The sequence below is a fragment of the Tamandua tetradactyla genome, chromosome 10 (assembly GCF_023851605.1).
Source record: "Tamandua tetradactyla isolate mTamTet1 chromosome 10, mTamTet1.pri, whole genome shotgun sequence".
NCBI lineage: Eukaryota > Metazoa > Chordata > Mammalia > Pilosa > Myrmecophagidae > Tamandua > Tamandua tetradactyla.
In genome coordinates this window covers 93,432,438-93,453,946 of record NC_135336.1, presented here as the reverse complement: position 1 = coordinate 93,453,946, position 21,509 = coordinate 93,432,438, and the positions used below count along the sequence as shown (strand labels likewise).

The 21,509-nt window shown below is 39.1% G+C and overlaps 1 protein-coding gene across 6 annotated transcripts in view; it reads right to left on the bottom strand.

Annotated features, from left to right (window-relative positions):
- The window catches only part of LOC143648618 (interleukin-10 receptor subunit beta-like), an 85,859-nt gene that overhangs the window by 50,418 nt on the left and 13,932 nt on the right, over positions 1 to 21,509 (bottom strand). For 5 of the 6 annotated variants that reach the window (XR_013158672.1, XM_077118868.1, XM_077118861.1 and 2 more), the window contains exons 2-4: positions 3,500 to 3,589; positions 2,469 to 2,510; positions 1,069 to 1,183 (exon numbers count right to left, since the gene is read on the bottom strand). Coding sequence is in view for 5 of the 6 variants with exons in the window: in XM_077118868.1 (XP_076974983.1) it covers positions 1,069 to 1,183; positions 2,469 to 2,510; positions 3,500 to 3,554 (212 nt within the window). In the remaining variant the exon portion in view is untranslated. Of the gene's footprint in view, positions 1 to 1,068; positions 1,184 to 2,468; positions 2,511 to 3,499; positions 3,590 to 20,442; positions 20,894 to 21,509 lie in introns of those variants that run through there. The other variant, XM_077118862.1, reaches the window with a different exon arrangement.

Here is a 21,509-nt window from a genome sequence, read left to right as displayed (position 1 = left end):
CTGGACTGCCTTGAAGGAAATTATCAAGAAAGTGAGAAGACAACCTACAGAATAGGACAAAGTTATCTGTTAAACATATATCATGTAAGGGCTTAAATTCAGAATATATAAAGAACTCACAGTACAATACCCCAAAAGACAAACAATCCAATGAAAAAGTGGACAATGGACATGAATAGACATTTCTCCAAAGAAGATACATAAATGGCTAACAAACACATAAAAGATGCTCAACATCATCAGCCATGAGGGAAATGCAAATTAAAACTACAATGAGATACTTTTTCACTTCTACAAGGAAGCCTATTATCTAAAAGAAATGGAAAATAACAAATGTTGGAGACGATGTGGAGAAACTAGAACCCTAGGGCACTGCTGGTAGGAATGTAAAATGGTGCAGCCACTGTGGAAAGGATTATAATGGTACTACAAAACATTAAATATAGAATTATCTTATGATCTGGCAATTCCACTTCGAGGTATATACCCAAAGAAAGTAAAAAGAGAGTCATAAATAGATACTTATCCAATATTTACAGAAGCATTGTTCACAGCAGCTAAAAGCTGGAAAATGCCCAGCAGCATATGAACAGATAAACAAAATGTGGTACATTAAAAAAGAAATGTGAGACTTTTTTTTGGCATTCTGTGAGAATAGCCAGAATTCTAAAAGTGAAAACTCAAGAAAGGGAAACTTGCCCTTCCGTATTTCAGAAAGTGCTATCAAATTACGGCAAATAAAACCATGTGCAATTTGTTTTTGCAGAAAAATTTCTGCAATGGGAAGAATCAAACAAAGAAGTAGAATAAAATCAATAATAAAAAAAAAAAAACACACCAAAAAACTGGATGGGCATTTTGTCTATGACCTTTAAATTTCTGCATAAAAGAAGAGGAGGGGGGAGGAAGTGGACAGAAGGAAGAGGGGAGGGGGAAAGGGGAAGACGAGGAGACAGAAAAAGCAAAAATGTTTAGTGTATCACAAGTAAGATGATCTCCTCCTTCACTCCCCACATAACAGAAAGGCTGATAGGTGCAGGAAGAGAAAAAATGAAATGTTGAACCAACCTCATAACTGTGTACCATAATGTATAGTGAGTTGGCACAATGGAATGGTTTTTTAACTCCCAGGATAAGATCAGTCGGAAATTTTTTAACGTCACCTTGAAAATGCAAGCTTCATCTGAAAAACATAAAGAAAACAGGGAAGGGGAAGGAAAACAAAACACAAGAACATTGACATTTGAAATCAAATGTTGTATTTTGGCTATCGTTCAGTCTGTGCCCTGGAATCAGGAACCCAGGCCTCTCTAGCACAGAAGCCTTCCCAGGAGCTCCGGGAGTCTTAGAAATGTGGGAAGGAAATGGTTCTACTGTACACGAAATCAGCTATAACAATTAATTAAAGAAGAACGCATTATCAGGGGAGGCAAGCTGAGGGGCAGGACCTTGGCCATCTGTAAACAGAATTTGGACAGAGGGACTCACCCAGTTACCTCTGACCATCAGCAGAGCACTGGACCAAAATAACCCATGTAATCCTGGGTATCCCTGCACCCCAATTTTCTCAACTCAACTCCCAACTCTACCAGGAAGCTCTCCTGATGCAGCTCAGCCCACTGCAAGCTTCCTCTCCTCTGAATTCCCCACAGAACTTACTGCCGCATCACAGTGGGGGTGAGGGGGCAATAATTAGTGCCCACATGGGCACTTCTTAGGTACATTATCCCTACAATGCTGAGGACGGTACTATTAGTAGACCCATTATACAGACGTTGAAATTGAAAAGTCAAGGGATGAAAGGTTCTGCAGCTGGAAAGTGGCTGAGGCAGATGAGTCTCTAAAGGTATACTTGCCAAATTCTACCTTATATGGTTAAGTTAATTTTTTTCTTATTTCCCCTTTTAACCACATTCAAATACATAATTCAATGCTGTCACAGTAACAAAACATAGGCTAGGTTTTTAAAGATCATCCGAGTTTCCTAATGTTAAGACTTAGGCCTGTTTCTTGGTTGCTAACTCTTAACCCCCCCGCCCAGTGCTTAGTAGCCCATTTAATGAAGTTTTTTGGATAGATTTATATAAGAAGTTTAATTAAGAACATTATTTTCCCTTATCTGGTAGCAACAGATGGTGGAATGCAAATTAAAGAGAAAGGATTCCTGGATCCTTTTGTGTTTAGCATAGCCTATCTCTCCTTACCCTTCTATTAGTAGAATATTAAGAGTTGAACATTCTTTTAAGGAGTTTTAAAATGATCTCTAGTGTTCATTTCCCACAAGTTTTACAAGACATGTAGAAATCAGAGTCGGCCAGTTTTAGCTCCTTTTACAGAGTATTTGAGAAAGGATTCCAGATATAATGAGCAACTGATCAGAAATTAAATTTCCCATATGGTCTTCTGAATAGCCACCCCAACACTCTGATCCTTATACAACACTTAGTCAAACCAAGAAAATCTCTTACCAGTCAAAGCATATGAAGTACCAAACAGAAGGCTGATATACACTAGGGAGAAGAAAAACACATTAGAAAAGTGACAATGTTTTCTCTGGATTCAACCTCTAATCATGGCTCTGAGTCTGGGGTTCTTTTATACACATGTATGGATCTAGGATGAGATTTTCTGGCACTTAAAAAAAATGCTCAAGTAAATGGTCCTATAAACAGGGTACCAGCCGCACACGGCCCAAAGACTGGATCCAAAATAAGATCCATTTGAGCGCTGGCACTCACAACGGAAGTTAGGCTGATTGAGGGACTATCCTGAAAAGCAGTCATCCATCTGGAAAATTTCTCAGAGTATGAACAAGCATGTTGTGAACTCTGGGGATAAAGACATTTATCAAGGGCAGTGGGCAGGAAGAAGGAAAGGGTGTTGGTGATGGGATTTGGTGGTTCTCAACTCCTTGGGGAGGGTGCAGGTAGAGAGGTATTGTTTTCCGGTTGTCACAATGCCTGGGGGTGGGGTGCTAGCATTGAGTTGGCAGAGACCACCCATCTAACACACTCATGGGTCTCCTTATAAACCCTGGAACAGATGATGTGAAGACACTGAAATGGAATCAGAAGGAAGGTCGAGTAAAGGCACTGATGAATGGGACTGCAGGAAAAACTTGGCAATAAATGAAGGCCTGGAACTGTTATTCAGGATTAACTTTTCGGTTTGATGGGATCTGGTAGGAGATAAGGGGTTTGGCCTCTTCCCAAATACAGGAGTAGAATGATAAACTCCACCCTGGGTTACAGTGAGAGTATCAAGAGAACTTATTCTTCAAATTACATAAGAGGATATTTCCCATCATTATCATTCCTGTTTATTTGTTTATTTTTCTTAAATTAACAATAGGGCAGCAACCCATATTGAATCCAAACCACCAGCACAGGCTTCCATCCATATTCCATCTAACTCTAGGAAATCAGCTCACTGCTCCCCAACAGGACTCTCTGATGAGAACTATTTTCCACCAGAGCTATGATTTAAAAGTAGCACTTACCCCAGGGATACAAAGTAAATGGTTTGATGGCTGAGGCCTTCTGGCTTAAAAGCATTTTTGTTATTTTCAGTCATTGCTTTATTTTCACATCTGAAAGGAAACCAACATTAGAGGATTACAATTCTGAAGTGTCTAAACTGCAAAGATAAGAACAGGCAAAGACAAGATGGGAAGGGCAGGAAACAGAGGAATTCCTGGTTCCCGGCTTCTTCTGGCTTCTCCAACTCACCCTTTACCCCAGTGCTAACAGCAACCTCACCTTGGCTTCTTGGACCAATTCCTTCTTTAGGGAGAAATTCTTAAGTTTAACCTTTTAAGCAGGTAATATATCCTCTTGGTTAAAAAAATTTAAACAAACAAAAAACTAAAGTGGCAAATCTCATTCCCTTTAGGAAATTATCTTTATTAGTTTTTTATAAATTCTTCAGAAGTTCTTTAAACATAAAAAACCCCACAAATATATAATCTTATATTTCCCCCCTTTACCAAAGAAAAAATAGCACATACTATTCCCTGTTCTACCTCTGCTTTTATTACTTAAAAATATATTGGGGAAATCTTTATACATCAGAGCGAATTTCCTTGTTTTTATATTTTTAAAATAGCTGCACAGTATCCCACTCTATGGATACACTATCACTTAATTAACTGGTGCCCTACTGGTGGACATTTGAATTGTTTTCAATCTTTCCTACCATGAATAACCTTGGACATGTCTCTTCCAGCACATGTGCAAGTGTGAGTGTAGGGAAACTTTCCATAAATAGGGATGCCAGGCAAAGGGTGTACCAGTCAGGGTCCCGGCAGGAAACAGTGCACTGAATTTAGGGTATTTGGAAGAAGCTTTAGTCAAGGGGCTATTCACAAATGGGTGAGCTTGTAGGGAAAACCACAAGGGAGAATGTAGTAGGTTGAGCTGACAATGATGGGGCTGCTTCTACCTGGACTTAAAGGGGAAAGGGGGAAGGAGCTGATACTGGAACTCAGAAGAATCCTGAAGGAGGAAACTGAGGATGGGGCACTGAAAGACATAATCAGCCCCAGGCGACCATGCAGGGAGGGGCCTAAGGAATAAATAACCTCTCAGTCCTCCCTTCCTTCTCTTACTTGAGGCTCCCCATTGGCCAAAGTCCACAAGACACCACAGGGAAAGGGTGCTGGCAGTTCTGTGCAAACAGGACAGGCTCCCAGAACAAAGGCGGGGAGAAGGTGGGAGGCAGGTCTGGAGAGGCAAGCAGAAGAGAACTGGCACAAAGGGACATGCATTTGTAATTATGATAGAAACTGCCAAAGCACCCATCCTAGGGGCTATACCAAGTCACAAACCCACCTGCAATGTATCATAATCACTGCTTCCCCATAGCCTCATCCACAAAGGACATCAAATTCTTAGATTTTTTTTATCAAATTCATAGGTGAAAAAAATATATCTCAGGCTAATTTAATTTGCACTTATTTTATTCTAAGATGGAGTATCTTTTCCTATATTTAAAAGCCCTTTATCTTTCCTTGCCTTGTAACTCTCTGACCTCTTTGCCCATTTTTCTACTAAGTTGTTGGTCTTTTTGCCACTGGTTTGTAGGCGCTTTTGAATATGAAGGAAACTGGCCCTTTCTCTGTGATATGAATCATATATTTTTTTCTTCCTACTTTTTTCCCCTTATTTTTTGATTTGCTTATACTGTTTTGATTTAAGCATGCAGAAGGGCTGAGTTTTATGTTTTCAGATTTCAAGATATCTTTTCTAGTTTCAGGATTCTGAGTCACAGTTTGAAAGCCTCCCTCACTCCAAGATGAAAAAGGAACTCTTTAAGAAGAATTTTTTTTTTTTTTTTGCATGGGCAGGCACTGGGAGTCGAACCCGGGTCTCCAGCATGGCACGTGAGAACTATGACACTGAGCCACCATGGCCCGCCCTGAGAAGAATTTAAGTCTTATTCCTTCTCTCACACAGACCTCACATCCCCACACAAGTGACTAGACCCAATAGATTCTGGATGTCCTGTCCTCTAAACACTGGGGCAGCATCTAGCCTCAAGTCAAATGAAAAACAATAAAAAGTCCTCTTGAAAAGGGGAGAGTAGGAAGATGGCAGAGTAGGAAGCTCCAGGAATCAGTCTTTCCACTAAAACAACTATTAAACAGGCAGGAACCATCTGAACCAACGATTAAGAGACTCCAGAGCCCAGTGGCTCACTGTAGAGTATCCAGGGAAGAGTGGGAGGAAGAGGCTGGTAAATTACAGTAAATATTAGTAAACTGCCTTCTCAGTGTGGTGGTTACTGGAGCCTACCTCCCTCTCTTGTGGCAGGCAGCAGTGGGGTCCAACCCCTGGTGTAGCTTTTTGGTGCAAGAAAGGGACATATAAATGTACTTCCCAAAGACCTGGGTTGGGCAGGGGGCAGTCCTTTTAGGGAAACCAACAGAGACTCATCTTGATGGGCGGAGTCACGTGCCCATCTAATCAAAAGGCCACACCCACAATTGATTGGATCAATCTCCATGGAAACAATCGAATCAAAGGTTCCACCCTAAACAATAGGTCTAGCCCCACATAATTGGATAAGGATTGAAAGCAAATGGCTTTTCTGGGGAACAAAACAGTTTCAAATTAGCACACTGGCCTTGTTTCAGCTGCTAAAGACTGACTTGGGAAATTCCTTTCCAGTGTGCCCTACATCCCGGAATTTGCCCTCCAGGCAAAGTAGCTTGAGACAATAAAAGCAGTAAGAAACAACTGAGAGAGTGCCAAGATGGTGGCTTAGCGAGGTGTGGGGTTTCGTTTGTCCTCCCTAACAACTACTAAATAGCCAGGAACAGCACAGAACAACTGCTGGGGCCACATCGGTGACCGGACACACAGCATACCTCAGTCTGGACCAACTGGAATGGCTGCAAGCCCCCCCAGAACCGTGAGTTCCTCAAGCTGCGGCGGCCAGCGCCCCTCCCCGACAGGCTGCTTCCCAGAGGGGACAGGAAAGGGACTTTACCAGCAGCAGGGTCTGAGGACAACTAAGCTTCAATTGTTGAATTAATTCACAAATTCTGACTACTAAAAATAGGCCCCCAGCTCAGCTAAACCTGGTCATAGCAGATGTTGCTGATTTTTGCCCCTGCAATGAGGGGGCAGGGCTGACGGAAAAAGAAAAAAAAAAAAAAAACGGAGGTTTTTTGGATCAGATAAGCACATAACACTTGAAAGGGTCTGGACCCTGAAGGAAACAAGGGGGCACACAGGATCTGAAGGTACACAAAGCAACATACCAACTTATGCTCTTGATTGGCAAACCTGAGGAACAGGGGTCCTGCACTGAGAAGGATTTTTCTCTTTCTTTTTTGTGGCTGTGTTTCTACAAAGGCTGGACTGCCTCTGGATACAGCAGCAGGACTTGTCAGGCTGCAACTGCCGCAGGCATAGGCAGAAACAATGTTTGAGCCTGTCCGGAGCCTGTGTCTTCCCCAGGAGAGGGGTGGGGCCCAGCTCAGGTGGATTCCTTCCTTCAAGGAATTCAGACTCAAGGCTTTGGAAATTTGAAGTGATTAAAGCCAGCCTACAACCTCTCCTTTGTCTCCATCGTGCCCCCAGCAGGGAGTCTGCCAAAGTTAAAGGTACCACATCACCTTATGCAGGTGGGACCTGCAGGGAGAAAAGCACCACATAATGGGCAGGATAAGAAAAACACAGAGTCCAGAGACTTCATGGGAAAGTCTTTCAACCTGCTGGGTCTCACCCTCAGGGAAAACTGACACAGGTGACTCTTTCCTCCTGACAGGAGGCCAGCTTGGTCTGGGAAAATCTGGCTGGGATCTATAATACCTAAGTAGACCCCCCCAAAAGGGTGGGCGGAAAAGGCACCATACAGGCAGGTCAAGAAAAAAGAAAACAAGAACTGAAACATTCTGATCTGTTTAACAAAACCTAAGCTAGTGGTCCAGAATAAACTGAACTGAATGTCAAAGAACAGATAGACCACAAAGTCATCCAGCAAGAAAATCCTAGGTAAAAGAAGTGAAAACAATCTCCAGAATAAACTAATTAAGGTAATTAAATGCCTAGATGCCAGCAAAAAATAACGAATCATACTAGGAAAACTGAAGATATGGCCCAGTCAAAGGAACAAACCAACAATTCAAATGAGATACAGGAGTTGAAACAATTAATTCAGAATGTTCAAACAGACATAGAAAACCTCATCAAAAATCAAATCAATGAATTGAGGGAGGATATAAAGAAGGCAAGGAATGAACAAAAAGAAGAAATCAAAAGTCTGAAAAAACAAATCACAGAACTTATGGGAATGAAAAGCACAGCAGAAGAGATGAAAAAAACAATGGAAACCTACAATGTCAGATTTCAGGAGGCAAAAGATAGGATTAGTGAACTGGAGGATGGAACATCTGAAATCCTACAAGCAAAAGAAAATACAGGGAAAATAAGGGAAAAATATGAGTAGGGACTCGGAATTGAATGACAACATGAAGTGCACAATATACGTGTTGTGGGTTTCCCAGAAGAAGAAGAGAAGGGAAAAGGTAGAGAAAAACTAATGGAGGAAATTATTACTGAAAATTTCCCAACTCTTATGAAAGACTTAAAATTACAGATCCAAGAAGTGCAACGTACCCCAGAGAGATGGAGAAAGAAATCACCCCGGGGAAAGTTGTTGGAACCCAGGGGCCTGGAGAGAAGACCAGCAGAGACCATCCTGTGCCTTCCACGTAAGAAAGAACCTCAGTGGAAAGTTAGCTGCCTTTCCTCTGAAGAACCAACAAAATAAATCCCCTTTTATTAAAAGCCAATCTGTCTCTGGTGTGTTGCATTCCAGCAGCTAGCAAACTAGAACACCGACAATGTCAGATTTCAGGAGGCAAAAGATAGGATTAGTGAACTGGAGGATGGAACATCTGAAATCCTACAAGCAAAAGAAAATACAGGGAAAATAAGGGAAAAATATGAGTAGGGACTCGGAATTGAATGACAACATGAAGTGCACAATATACGTGTTGTGGGTTTCCCAGAAGAAGAAGAGAAGGGAAAAGGTGGAGAAAAACTAATGGAGGAAATTATTACTGAAAATTTCCCAACTCTTATGAAAGACTTAAAATTACAGATCCAAGAAGTGCAGCGTACCCCAGAGAGAATAGATCCAAATAGACATACTCCAAGACACTTACTAATCAGAATGTCAGAGGTCAAAGAGAAAGAGAGAATCTTAAAAAAACAAGAGAAAAGCAATCCATCACATACAAGGGAAGCCCAATAAGACTATGCATAGATTTCTCAGCAGAAACCATGGAGGCGAGAAGACAGTGGGATGATACACTGAAATTACTAAAAGAGAAAAACTGCCAACCAAGAATTCTATATCCAGTAAAACTGTCTTTCAAAAATGAGGGAGAAATTAAAACATTTTCAGACAAAAAATTCACTGAGAGAATTTGTGACCAAGAGACCAGCTCTGCAAGAAATACTAAATGGAGCACTAAAGACAGATACAAAAAGACAGGTGAGAGAGGTGTGGAGAAGAGCGTAGAAATGAAGACTATCAGTAAAGGTAAAAAGAACAAAAATTAGATAGGACATATAAAATCCAAAAGGCAAAATGGTAGAAGAAAGTACTAACTGCCCAATCAAAAGACACAGACTGGCAGAATGGATTAAAAAACAGAGCCCATCTATATGCTGTCTACAGGAAACACATCTTAGACCTAAGGATAAACATAGGTTGAAAGTGAAAGGTTGGGAAAACATATTTCATGCAAATAACAATCAAAAAAGAGCAGGAGTAGCTATATTAATATCCAACAAATTAGACCTCAAATGTAAAACAGTTAAAACAGACAATGAAGGACACTATGTATTAATAAAAGGAACAATTCAACAACAAGACATAACAATCATAAATATTTATGCACTGAGCCAGAATGCTCCAAAATACATGAGGCAAACACTGAAAAGAGAAAAAGACACATCTACCATAATAGTTGGAGACTTCAATTCCACACTCTCATCAATGGACAGGACATCTAGAGGATCAATAAAGAAACAGAGAATTTGAATAGTACAATAAATGAGCTAGACTTAACAGAGATTTATAGAACATTACACCCCACAACAGTAGGATATACCTCTTTCTGAAGTGCTCATGGATCATTCTAAAGGCAGACCATATGCTGGATCACAAAGCAAGTCTCAATAAATATAAAAAGATAAAGGAAAAAAAAAGTTGGAAATCAATAATAGGCAGAGTGCCAGAAAATTCACAAATATGTGGAGGCTCAATAACACACCCTTAAACAACCGGTGGGTCAAGGAAGAAATTACAAGAGAAATCAGTAAATATCTCGAGGCAAATGAAAATGAAAACACAACATATCAAAACTAATGGGATGCAGCAAAGGCAGTGCTGAGGGAAATTTATTGCCTTAAATGCCTATATCAAAAAAGAAGAAAGGGCAAAAATTGAGGAATTAACTGTCCACTTGGAAGAACTAGAGAAAGAACAGCAAACTAACCCCAGAGCAAGCAAAACGAAAGAAATAATGAAGATTAGAGCAGAAAAATGAAATTGAGAACATGAAAACAATTGAGAAAATCAACAAAACCAGAAGTTGGTTCTATGAGAAAATCAGTAAGACTGATGGGCCCTTAGTGAGGCTGACAAAAAGAAGAAAAGAGAGGATGCAAATAAATAAAATCAGAAATAGAAGAGGAGACCCTGACCCCACAGAAATAAAGGAAGCAATGAGACGATACTATGAACAACTTTATGCTAATAAATACGACAATGTAGATGAAATGGACAACTTTCTAGAAAGGTATGAACAACCAACAGTGACTCGAGAAGAAATTGAAGACCTCAGCAAACCAATCACAAGCAAAGAAACTGAATCAGTCATTAAGAAGCTCCCCAAAAAGAAAAGTCCAGGACCAGATGGCTTCACATGTGAATTCTACCAAACATTCCAGACAGAATTAGTACCAATTCTGCTCAAACTCTTCAAAAAAACTGAAGAGGACGGAAAGCTACCTAACTCATTCTACAGAGCCAACATCACCCTCATACCAAAACCAGACAAAGATATTACAAAAAAGAAAACTACAGACCAATCTCTCTAATGAACATAGATGCAAAAATCCTCAACAAAATTCTTGCAAATTGAATCCAGCAGCACATTAAAAGAAGTATACACCATGACCAGGTAGGATTCATCCCGGGTATGCAAGGATGGTTCAACATAAGAAAATTAATTAATGTAATACACCATATCAACAAATCAAAGCAGAAAACCCCCATGATCATCTCAATCGATGCAGAAAAGGCATCTGACAAAATTCAACATCCTTTCCTGTTGAAAACACTTCAAAGAATAGGAACAGAAGGGAACTTCCTCAACATCATAAAGGTAATATATGAAAAACCCACTGCTAACATCATCTTCAATGGAGAAAAACTGAAAACTTTCCCCCTAAGATCAGAAACAAGACAAAGATGTACACTATCACCACTGTTATTCAACATTGTGTTGGAAGTTCTAGCCAGAGCAATTAGACAAGAAAAAGAAACAAGGCATCAAAATTGGAAAGGAAGAAGTAAAACTCTTACTGTTTGCAGATGATATGATACTATATGTTGAAAACTCCAAAAAAACCCACAGCAAAACTGCTGGAGCTAATGAGTACAGAAAAGTGGCAGAGTATAAGATCAACACTCAAAAATCTGCAGTGTTTCTATATACTAGTAATGAACAATCTGAGGGGGAAATCAAGAAAAAAATTCCATTTACAGTTGCAACCAAAAGAATAAAATAGGAATAAATCTAACTAAAGAGATGAAAGACTTACACAAAGAAAAATTACAAGAAATTGTTAAAAGAAATCACAGAAGATCTAAATAGATGGAAGGGCATACCATGTTCATAGATTGGAAGACTAAATATAGTTAAGATGTCAATTCTACCTAAATTGATTTACAGATTCAATGCAATAACAATTAAAATCCCAAAGACTTACTTTTCAGAAATAGAAAAACCAATAACAAAATTTATCTGGAAGGGCAGGGTGCCCTGAATAGCTAAAAGTACCCTGAGGAAAAAAAAATGAAGCCAGAAGTCTCATGCTACCTGATTTTAGGGCATATTATGAAGCTACAGTGGTCAAAACAGCATGGTACTGACATAAAGGTAGATATACTGACCAATGGAATAGAATAGAGTGTTCAGATATAAACCCTCTCATCTATGGACAACTGATCTTTTTTTTTTTTATTAATTAAAAAAAATTAACTAACAAAACATTTAGAAATCATTCCATTCTACATATACAATCAGTAATTCTTAATATCATCACATAGTTGCATATTCATCATTTCTTAGTACATTTGCATCGATTTAGAAAAAGAAATAAAAAGACAACAGAATAAGAAATAAAATGACAATAGAAAGAAAAAAACAAAAACAAAAACAAAAACCTATACCTCACATGCAGCTTCATTCAATGTTTTAACATAATTACTATACAATTAGGTAGTATTGTGCTGTCCATTTCTGAGTTTTTGTATCCAGTCCTGTTGCACAGTCTGTATCCCTTCAGCTCCAATTACCCATTATCTTACCCTATTTCTATCTCCTGATGGTCTCTGTTACCAATGACATATTCCAAGCTTATTCACTAATGTTGGTTCATATCAGTGAGACCATACAGTATTTGTCCTTTAGTTTTTGGCTAGTTTCACTCAGCATAATGTTCTCTAGGTCCATCCATGTTCTTACATGCTTCATAAGTTTATTCTGTCTTAGAGCTGCATAATATTCCATCGTATGTAAATACCACAGTTTGTTTAGCCACTCGTCTGTTGATGGACATTTTGGCTGTTTCCATCTCTTTGCAATTGTAAATAATGCTGCTATAAAAATTGGTGTGCAAATGTCCGTTTGTGTCTTTGCCCTTAAGTCCTTTGAGCAGATACCTAGCAATGGTATTCCTGGGTCATATGGCAATTCTATATTCAGCTTTTTGAGGAACCGCCAAACTGTCTTCCACAATGGTTGCACCATTTGACATTTCCACCAACAGTGGATAAGTGTGCCTCTTTCTCCACATCCTCTCCAGCACTTGTCATTTTCTGTTTTGTTGATAATGGCCATTCTGGTGGGTGTGAGATGATATCTCATTGTGGTTTTGATCTGCATTTCTCTAATGGCCAGGGACATTGAGCATCTCTTCATGTGCCTTTTGGCCATTTGTATTTCCTCTTCTGAGAAGTGTCTGTTCAAGCCTTTTTCCCATTTTGTAATTGGATTGGCTGTCTTTTCGTTGTTGAGTTGAACAGTCTCTTTATAAATTCTGGATACTAGACCTTTATCTGATATGTCGTTTCCAAATATTGTCTCCCATTGTGTAGGCTGTCTTTCTACAACAACTGATCTTTGATAAGGCAGTCAAGCCAACTCATCTGGGACAGAACAGTCTCTTCAATAAATGGTGCCTAGAGAAATGGATATCCATATGCAAAAGAATGAAAGAGGATCCATATCTCACACCCTATACAAAAATTAACTCAAAATGGATGAAAGACCTAAACATTAGATCTAAGACCATAAAACTGTTAGAAGAAAATGTAGGGAAATATCTTATAAATCTTATAGTAGGAGACGGTTTCCTAGACCTTATACCCAAAGCACGAGCAGTGAAGAAATAAATAAATAAATGGGAACTACTCAAAATTAAACACTTCTGTGCATCAAAGAATTGCCATATGACCAGGCAATACCATTGTTAGGTATCTACTCCGAGGACCTGAGGGCAAGGACACAAATGGACATTTGCACACAAACGTTTACAGCAGCATTATTTACAATTGTGAAGAGATGGAAACAGCCAAAATGTTCATCAACAGATGAGTGGCTAAACAAACTGTGGTATATACATATGATGGAATATTATGCAGCTTTAAGACAGAATAAAGTTATGAAGTATGTAACAACATGCATGGACCTTAAGGACATTGTGCTGAGTGAGATCAGTCAGAAACAAAAGGTCAAATACTGTATGGTCTCACTGATATGAACTGACATTAGTGAATAAACTTGGAGAATTTCACTGGTAAAAGGAGACCATCAGGAGATAGAAATAGGGAAGATATTGGGTAACTGGAGCTGAAGGGATACAGATTATGCAACAGGACTGATTATAAAAACTCAGAAATGGATAGCACAATACTACCTAATTGTAATACAATTATGTTAAAATCCTAGGAAGCTGAATGTGAGAATGAGAGAGGGAGGTGGGCTGGGGGCACAAATGAAATCAGAAAGAAAGATAGATGATAAAGACTGAGATGATATAATCTAAGAATGCCTAGAGTGTACAATGATAGTGACTGTGCCAGTTTGAATCTGTGGTGGACCCCAGAAAAGCTATGTCCTTTAATCTCATTCAATATTGCTAGGTGGGAGCATTTTGATTGTTTGCATGGAGATGTGACCCACCCAACTGTGGGTGGTAACTTTTGATTAGATGATTTCCATGGAGGTATGTCTCCACCCATTGAAGGTGGAGTTGCTTACTGGAATCCTTCAAAAGAGGAAACATTTTGGAGAGAGTCCCTTTTTTTTGGTAGCGCCACGAGAAAGCCAGCAGATGCCACTATGTTCATCATGTGCTCTTCCAGCTGAGAGAGAGACGTTGAATATCATTGGTCTTCTTGAACCAAGGTATCTTTCCCTGGATGCCTTAAATTGGACATTTCAATAGACTTGCATTAACTGAGATATTTTCTCGGCCTTAGAACTGTAAACTAGCAACTTAATAAGTTCTCCTTTTTAAAAGTCATTCTGTTTCTGGTATATTGCATTCCGGCAGTTAGCAAACTAGAACAGTGACTAAATGTACAAATTTAAAAAATATTTTTACATGAATAACAAAGAAATGTCATTACTGCAGGGTGTTGAAAATAGATGGTAATTAATATTTTAAAATTTTAACTTATGTGTGAGACTAAAGCAAAAAGTGTTTATTTGGTACAAAATTTATATTTTGAGTAGTGCAGTTCCTAATATAACTTATGTAGACAGCTTAACTGGACACCATAAGTACATGGAACCTTGAGTGGGGCATGAGACTTTGTTGGTTTGTACAGAGTGACGCCCCAATAAATCCTAGAGTGATTGGAACAGTGAATAAAAAAGTATTTGCAAAGTCCCATTTGGGGAATGGTGAGAAAGGGGGAAAGTTCAACTTCCCCAAGCTGAATTCTTGATATTCTCACAAGCAGTGAGGACAACCAAAGCCAACAGGCTCAAGCCCCTAAACTTGGGGTTTGTTCATATGAAACTTACCCCCACAAAGGATAGGTCAAGCCTACTTAAAATGAGGCCTAAGAGTCACCCCCAACAGCAACCCCTTTTGTTGCTCAGATGTGGCCTCTCCCTCAACCAACACAACAAGCAAACTCACTGCTCTCTCCGTCTTATGCATTAAATAGATATCACCTTTTTAGTCAAGATGTAATGGAGAGGCTGGAGGGAACTGCCTGAAAATGTAGAGCTGTGTTCCAGTAGCCATGTTTGTTGAAGATGATGTAGCTTTCGCAATGTGACTGTGTGATTGTGAAAAACTTGTGTCTGATGCTTCTTTTATCTACCTTCTCAATAGACGAGTAAAACATATGGAATAAAATTAAATTAAATAATAGGGGGGAGCAAATGTTAAAATAAATTCAGATTCAAATGCTAGTGATTAATGAAAGGGAGGGGTAAGGGGTACGGTATGTATGAATTCTTTTCTGAGGTCTTTTTATTTCGTTTTCTGGATTAATGCAAATGTTCTAAGAAATGATCATGATGATGAATATACAACTATGTGATGATATTGTGAATTACTGATTATATATGTAGAGCGGAAAAAAAAAAGATACCAAAGAAACCAGTGTTCAGGTTTAATAAAGATCTTGAAATCTAAAAGTATAAAAAGAAGAAACAATTGAGGCAGACAGGGAAAGGGCTTTCCTGCTTGAAGTCCAGCAGGGGAACATCCAGGAGAGGGATAAGGTCTGTTCCTGGAACGCAGAGGGGGGCATTCAAACTCCTGTAGACAGGGGAGCTCCCAGGCCACTAAGTTGCACAAGCCACAACAAGCACAGACCCAGAAAAGGCAGCGAGGACAGTGCACTTTGCGTTCATCTCTGTTTATAAGGCAGAGATTTCTCCCTTATTATCAGCTGGTTACAAATCAAGAAACACAAGTCTCAGTAAATAAATCCCAGAGTTTACATCTAAAAATATTAGAATGTGCAGGGTTTCCCAGAGCCTGTCCATGCAAAAAAAAAAAAAAAAAAAAAAAATTGCAGGGTGCAAAACATTATGAGACAAACAAAGAAATGGAAAATGATGGTCTACCCAAAGAAAGAGGACAAAAATCCAGAAAACACCAACACAGAAGACTAAAATGTAGACATACTGGGTAAAGACTTCTTAAAAAACGATCCTTGAAATGCTCAAGGAGATGAAGGAAAATACAGAGGAAGGACTAAAAGATATCAGGAAAACAATGAAAGAAAAATATGAGAATGTCAATAGAGATATTAATTTTAAAGAGGAATTAAAAAGAACTATTGAAGTTAAAGACCACAATAACCAAAATGAAAAATTCCCAGGAAGTTTCAACAGCAGAATGGAATTGGCAGAAGAAAGAATCAGAGAATGTTAAGACAAGAAATTTGAAATGGGTCAGTCTGAGAGGCAGAAAGAAAAAGAATTATACAAAGCAAAATAGCCTAAGAGTCCCTAGGATCATTAAGTGTACCAGTATATGCATTATGGGTCTTCTAGGAGGAGAAGGAAGAGAAAAAGGGGAAGGACGAATATTCAAAGAAATAAAAATAAATGACAGAAAACTTCCCATACTTAGCAAAAAACATGAATATGTATATCCACGAAGCTCAGAGAACACCAAACAGGATAAACTTAAAGAAAATACATCCCGTCACATACGGCTGAAACTGTCAATTACAAAGGACAAAGAGAAAGTTCTGAAAGCTGAAAGATAAAAGCAACGTGTTCTGTACAAGGTCATCATATTAGGTCAAATGTCTATTTCTCATTAGAAACCATGGAGGCAACAAGGCAGTGGGTTGAAATACTTAAAAGTGCTGAAAGGAAATAACTGCCAACCAAGAATTTTATATTTGGCAAGAATTTCTTTCAAAAAATGAGGGAAAACGAAAGCTGAGAGAGTTCATTACCTGCCCTACAAGTAAAACTGCGGTAGTTTGGCTCAGGTGTCAACTTGGCCAGGTTGTAGTGCCCAACTGTTCTGTTGTTGTGGACTTAAATCACGAGCAATTCACCTATGGCTGATTAAATCTGCATCAGGCTAAGGGGACCACCTTCTGCAATCAGTGAGGTTTAATTTAATTAGCTGGAGATTTGAAAGAGAAAGGTCAGAAGAGAGCTCAGTATAGCTCAGCAGAGCCCAGCAGCAACACAGCTTAAAGCTCAGAGCCAGCTCAGCTTCAGTTCTGTGAAGAAAGGATACAATCTGGGGAAAAATGTTTGAACCCAGAAGCCTGAAGAGAAACCCAGCAGAGGTGCCTTCCCAAATCAGCAAATTTGTAACTGAAGAAATATCCTTTATAAAAGTTATTTTGTTTCTAGTATATTGCCTTCTGGCAGCATTAGCAAACTAAAACAAATGCTAAAGGGAGCTCTTCAGATTAAAGGGAAAGGACAATAGACAGGGATCCAAAGTGACATAAAGAAATAAAGATCTCCAGTAAAGGTAACCATTTGGGTAAGCATAACATCACGTTTTAGTGTATCATATTTTTTTGGTATGTAACTCCATTTCTCACTTCCTTTCAGAGTTAAATGCAAATAATGCATAAAATGTAATGAAAAGTCATGATTTTGGACAAGCAATGTACAAACATAAAATTTCTAACAAGTACAAAAACCTTGGGGGGGATGAAGGGGTATAGGAGTAATATATGCATATGCTGTTGCAGACAAGTTGGTATCAAGTCAACTATGACTGTTACATATTTAGGATGTTAAATTTTAACTCCATGGTAACCCCAAGGAAAATATGTGAAAAACATATCCGGAAAGAAATGAGACGGGACTCAATGTGGTACAATTAAAAAAAAAAAAAAAAAGAAAGAAATATGAAAGTAGGCAATAACAGAACTGAGGGATGAAAAAGGTATAAGGCTTACAAAGACTAAATAGCAACATGGCAAAAGTCCTGCATTATCAGTAGTGACTTTAAATGTAAATGGATTAAACTCTTCTGTCAAAAGGCAGAGATTGGCAGAATGGATAAAAAAGCAGGAAGAGTCTGCTGAAGTTATAGGCACCACACCACTTTATGATGGTGTGAAGCCATGGGTAGACAAGCATCACATACTGGGCAGGATAGGAAAAGCACAGAGTCTAGAGGCTTTATAGGAAAGTCTCACCCTCAGTGAAAACTGATGCAAGCGACTCTTTCCTCCTGAAAGGAGGCCAGTCTGGTCTGGGAAAAATCTGAAAAAAATCCTAATTAAGGAAATCAAATGCTCAGATACTAGCAAAAAATAACAAGTCATACTAGGAAAATCAAAGATATGGCCCAGTCAAAGGAACAAACCAACAATTCAAATGAGATACAGGAGTCAAAACAACTAATTTAAGAAGTTTGAACAGACGTGGAAAATCTCATCAAAAAGCAAATCAGCGAATTGAGGGAGGATTTAAAGAAGGCACTGGGTGAACAAAAAGAAGAAATCAAAAGTTTGAAAAACAAATTATAGAGCTTATGGGAATGAAAGGCACAGTAGAAGAAATGAAGAAAAAAAACCAACAATGGAAACCTACAACAATAGCTTTGAAGAGACAGAAGAAAAGATTAGTGAACTAGAGGACTGGAAATCTGAAATCCAACACTCAAAAGAAAATATACGGAAAAGAATGGAAAAATATGAGCAGGCTCTCAGGGAATCGAGTGACAACATGAAGCACATGAATATACATGTTGTGGGTATCCCAGAAGGAGAAGAAAAGGACAAAGGTGTAGAAAGACTAATGGAGGGAATAATCACTGAAAATTTCTCATCTCTTATGAAAAATATAAAATTACATATCCAAGAAGTGCAGAGTACCCCAAACAGAATATATCCAAATAGATATACTCCAAGCCACTAATCAGACAGTCAGATGTCAAAGATTAAGAGAATTTTGAAAGCAGCAAGAGGAAAGCAATCCATCACATACAAGGGAAGCCCAATAAGACTATGTGTGGATTTCTCAGCAGAAACAACGGAGGGGAGAAAGCAGTGGTATGATATAAGACTCAAAAAGAGAAAGACTGGCAACCAAAAATTCTATATTCAGCAAAACTGACCTTCAAAAATGAGGGGGAGATTAAAACATTTTAAGACAAACAATCACTGAGAGAATTTGTGATCAAGAGACTAGCTCTGCAAGAAATACAAAAGGGAGCACTACAGACAGAAAGGAAAAGGCAGCAGAGAGAGGTCTGGAGAAGAGTGTAGAAACGACTATCAGTACTGTGAAAAAAAAACTAAAACTAAATATGACATATAATATCTAAAAGGCAAAATATAGAAGAAAGTACTGCCTTTACAGTAATAACACTAAATGTTAATGGAATAAACTCCCCAATGAAAAGACACAGACTGGCAGAATGGATTAAAAAACAGGACCCATCCATATGCTGTCAATAGGAGACTCATTTTAGACCCAAGGACAAAGACAGATAGAGAAAGGTTAGGAAAAGATACTTCATGCAAACAACAATTAAAAAAAGAGCAGTAGTAGCTATATTAATATCTGACAAATTAGACTTCAACTGTAAAACAATTAAAAGAGACAAAGAAGGACATTAATGTGTTGTGGTAGTTAGATTCATTTGTCAACTTAGCTAGGTGAAGGTGCCCAGTTCTATTACTGTGGACATGAGCCAATGGCACGTGAAGCTCATCTGTTGCTGATGACATCTGTAGTCGGCTAGGAGGCATGCCTGCTGCAATGAATGATGTTTGATTTAATTGGCTGGTGCTTAAATGAGAGAGTTCAACGTAGCACAGCCCAGGCAGCTAAGCATACCTCATCTCAGCACTCGCTGCTCAGCCCAGGCCTTTGGGGATGCAGAAAGGAATCACCCCGGGGAAAGATGTTGGAATCCAGAGGCCTGGAGAGAAGGTCAGCAGAGATCACCCTGTGCCTTCCCACATAAGAAAGAACCTCAGTTGAAAGTTAGCTGCCTTTCCTCTGAAGAACTAATAAATAAATCCCCTTTTATTAAAAGCCAATCCATCTCAGGCATGTTGCATTCCGGCAGCTAGCAAACTAGAACATGTATTAATAAAAGGAGCAATTCAACAAGAAGACATAACAATCACAATTATGCACCGAGCCATAGTGCTCCAAAATACATGAGGCAAACTCTGAAAACACTGAAGGGAGAAATAGACACTTCTACCATAATGGCTGGAGACTTCAATTCCTTGCTCTCTTCAATGGATAGAATATCTAGACACAGGGTCAATCGTGAAACATAATTTGAATAATATTAATAAATTAACTGGAGTTAACATTTTCAGAACATTACACCCCACAATAGCAGGATACACCTTTTTCTCAAGTGCTCATGGATCATTCTCAAAGACAGACCATATGCTGGGTCACAAAGCAAGTCTCAATAAATTTTAAAAGACTGAAATCATTCAAAATACTTTCTCGGGCCGGGCCCCGGGTGAGTCACCTGTGTGAGCCGCCCGCGTGTTTTCCCTTGGGGTTCAGATGGCCATGAAAATTCAGGATCCGTTTCTCGGTGTGTGCTTTGCCTAGTAACCGATGATATTTTTGAAAATTAAATAACATCAAGATGAAAACACAAAAATGAAAAAAAAGTACAAAACAAACAAGAAACATAAAATCACCTGATTCTGGGTGTGAGATACTGGGACAAGAAACTTATTATTTTATAGTCAAGCACGAGCGACTTTGTTCAACCAGGGGAATCTTGAAAAGCCAGTTGTCTCATGGGTCTTAAAGAGCTGACAAATAACCCTCACAGCTATCAACTCTCATTTTCCAAACTGCCACGGAATTTTGTAGGTTCAACATTCTGTCATTTCTGAGAACGGATCACCTTCCAAAACATTCCACTTGCCCTTTGAATAGTAGCAGCAAGGCAAACCATCTCTCCAGAACAAGTTTCATCAGCGCCTAGTGCAAGGTATCTGGCAGAAAGAGAGGAGTCCAAGTCCAGGAATTAGCACAAGACCATTTCAGAGCTTTAAACTGGACTCCTCCTCTGCTGGTAGCAGCCGGCAGCTTTGCCCGATTCTCTTGAACCTTAAGAGACACCAAGGAGTTTCTACCAGACCCTGGTATGTAGAGTTACAGAATTTAAAACTACAAGAAAGACTTTCTTCTCTGACAAATGTGTCGGTATTCTAGCATGCTCCAAAGATGAAAGACACCCAGTGTGAGTCTACCTTGGCTGCCACAAAGTACTTAACAGAATTTGCAGGCCTACCTCCAGCTATGAAGGCAAATTTCCCATCTTTCTTTATAGGGAATAAAAATCCTCATCGGTAGGGCCATAGTTTTTCTTGACAGAGTAGTGTAAATTTTACAACAGGAAAGAAGAAAATAGAAGTGAAAGAGAAGAGAATAAGGAAAAAAGGGGGTGAAAGGTAGATGTTAAGAGTTCCAGGCACTTTTGTGGGGGGGGTGGGGGAGTGCATGGACCAGGAATTGAACCCCAGTCCCGCATGAAAGGCGGGCATTCTAACCACTGAACTACCCGTGCACCCCCAGGTACTTTTGAAACTACTTATGTGTAAAGATCTATTTACTGTTCTCTGCAATGACGAAAAGTTTTCCCACTTGGGTTTGACCTGTTCACGCCTGACTATAAGAGGGTTCCCAGTGCCGATTCCGACACTGTGAAGAGGCCCTTGGCAGTGACACTGTGTGCTCATTATGGAGAGAGGGGAAA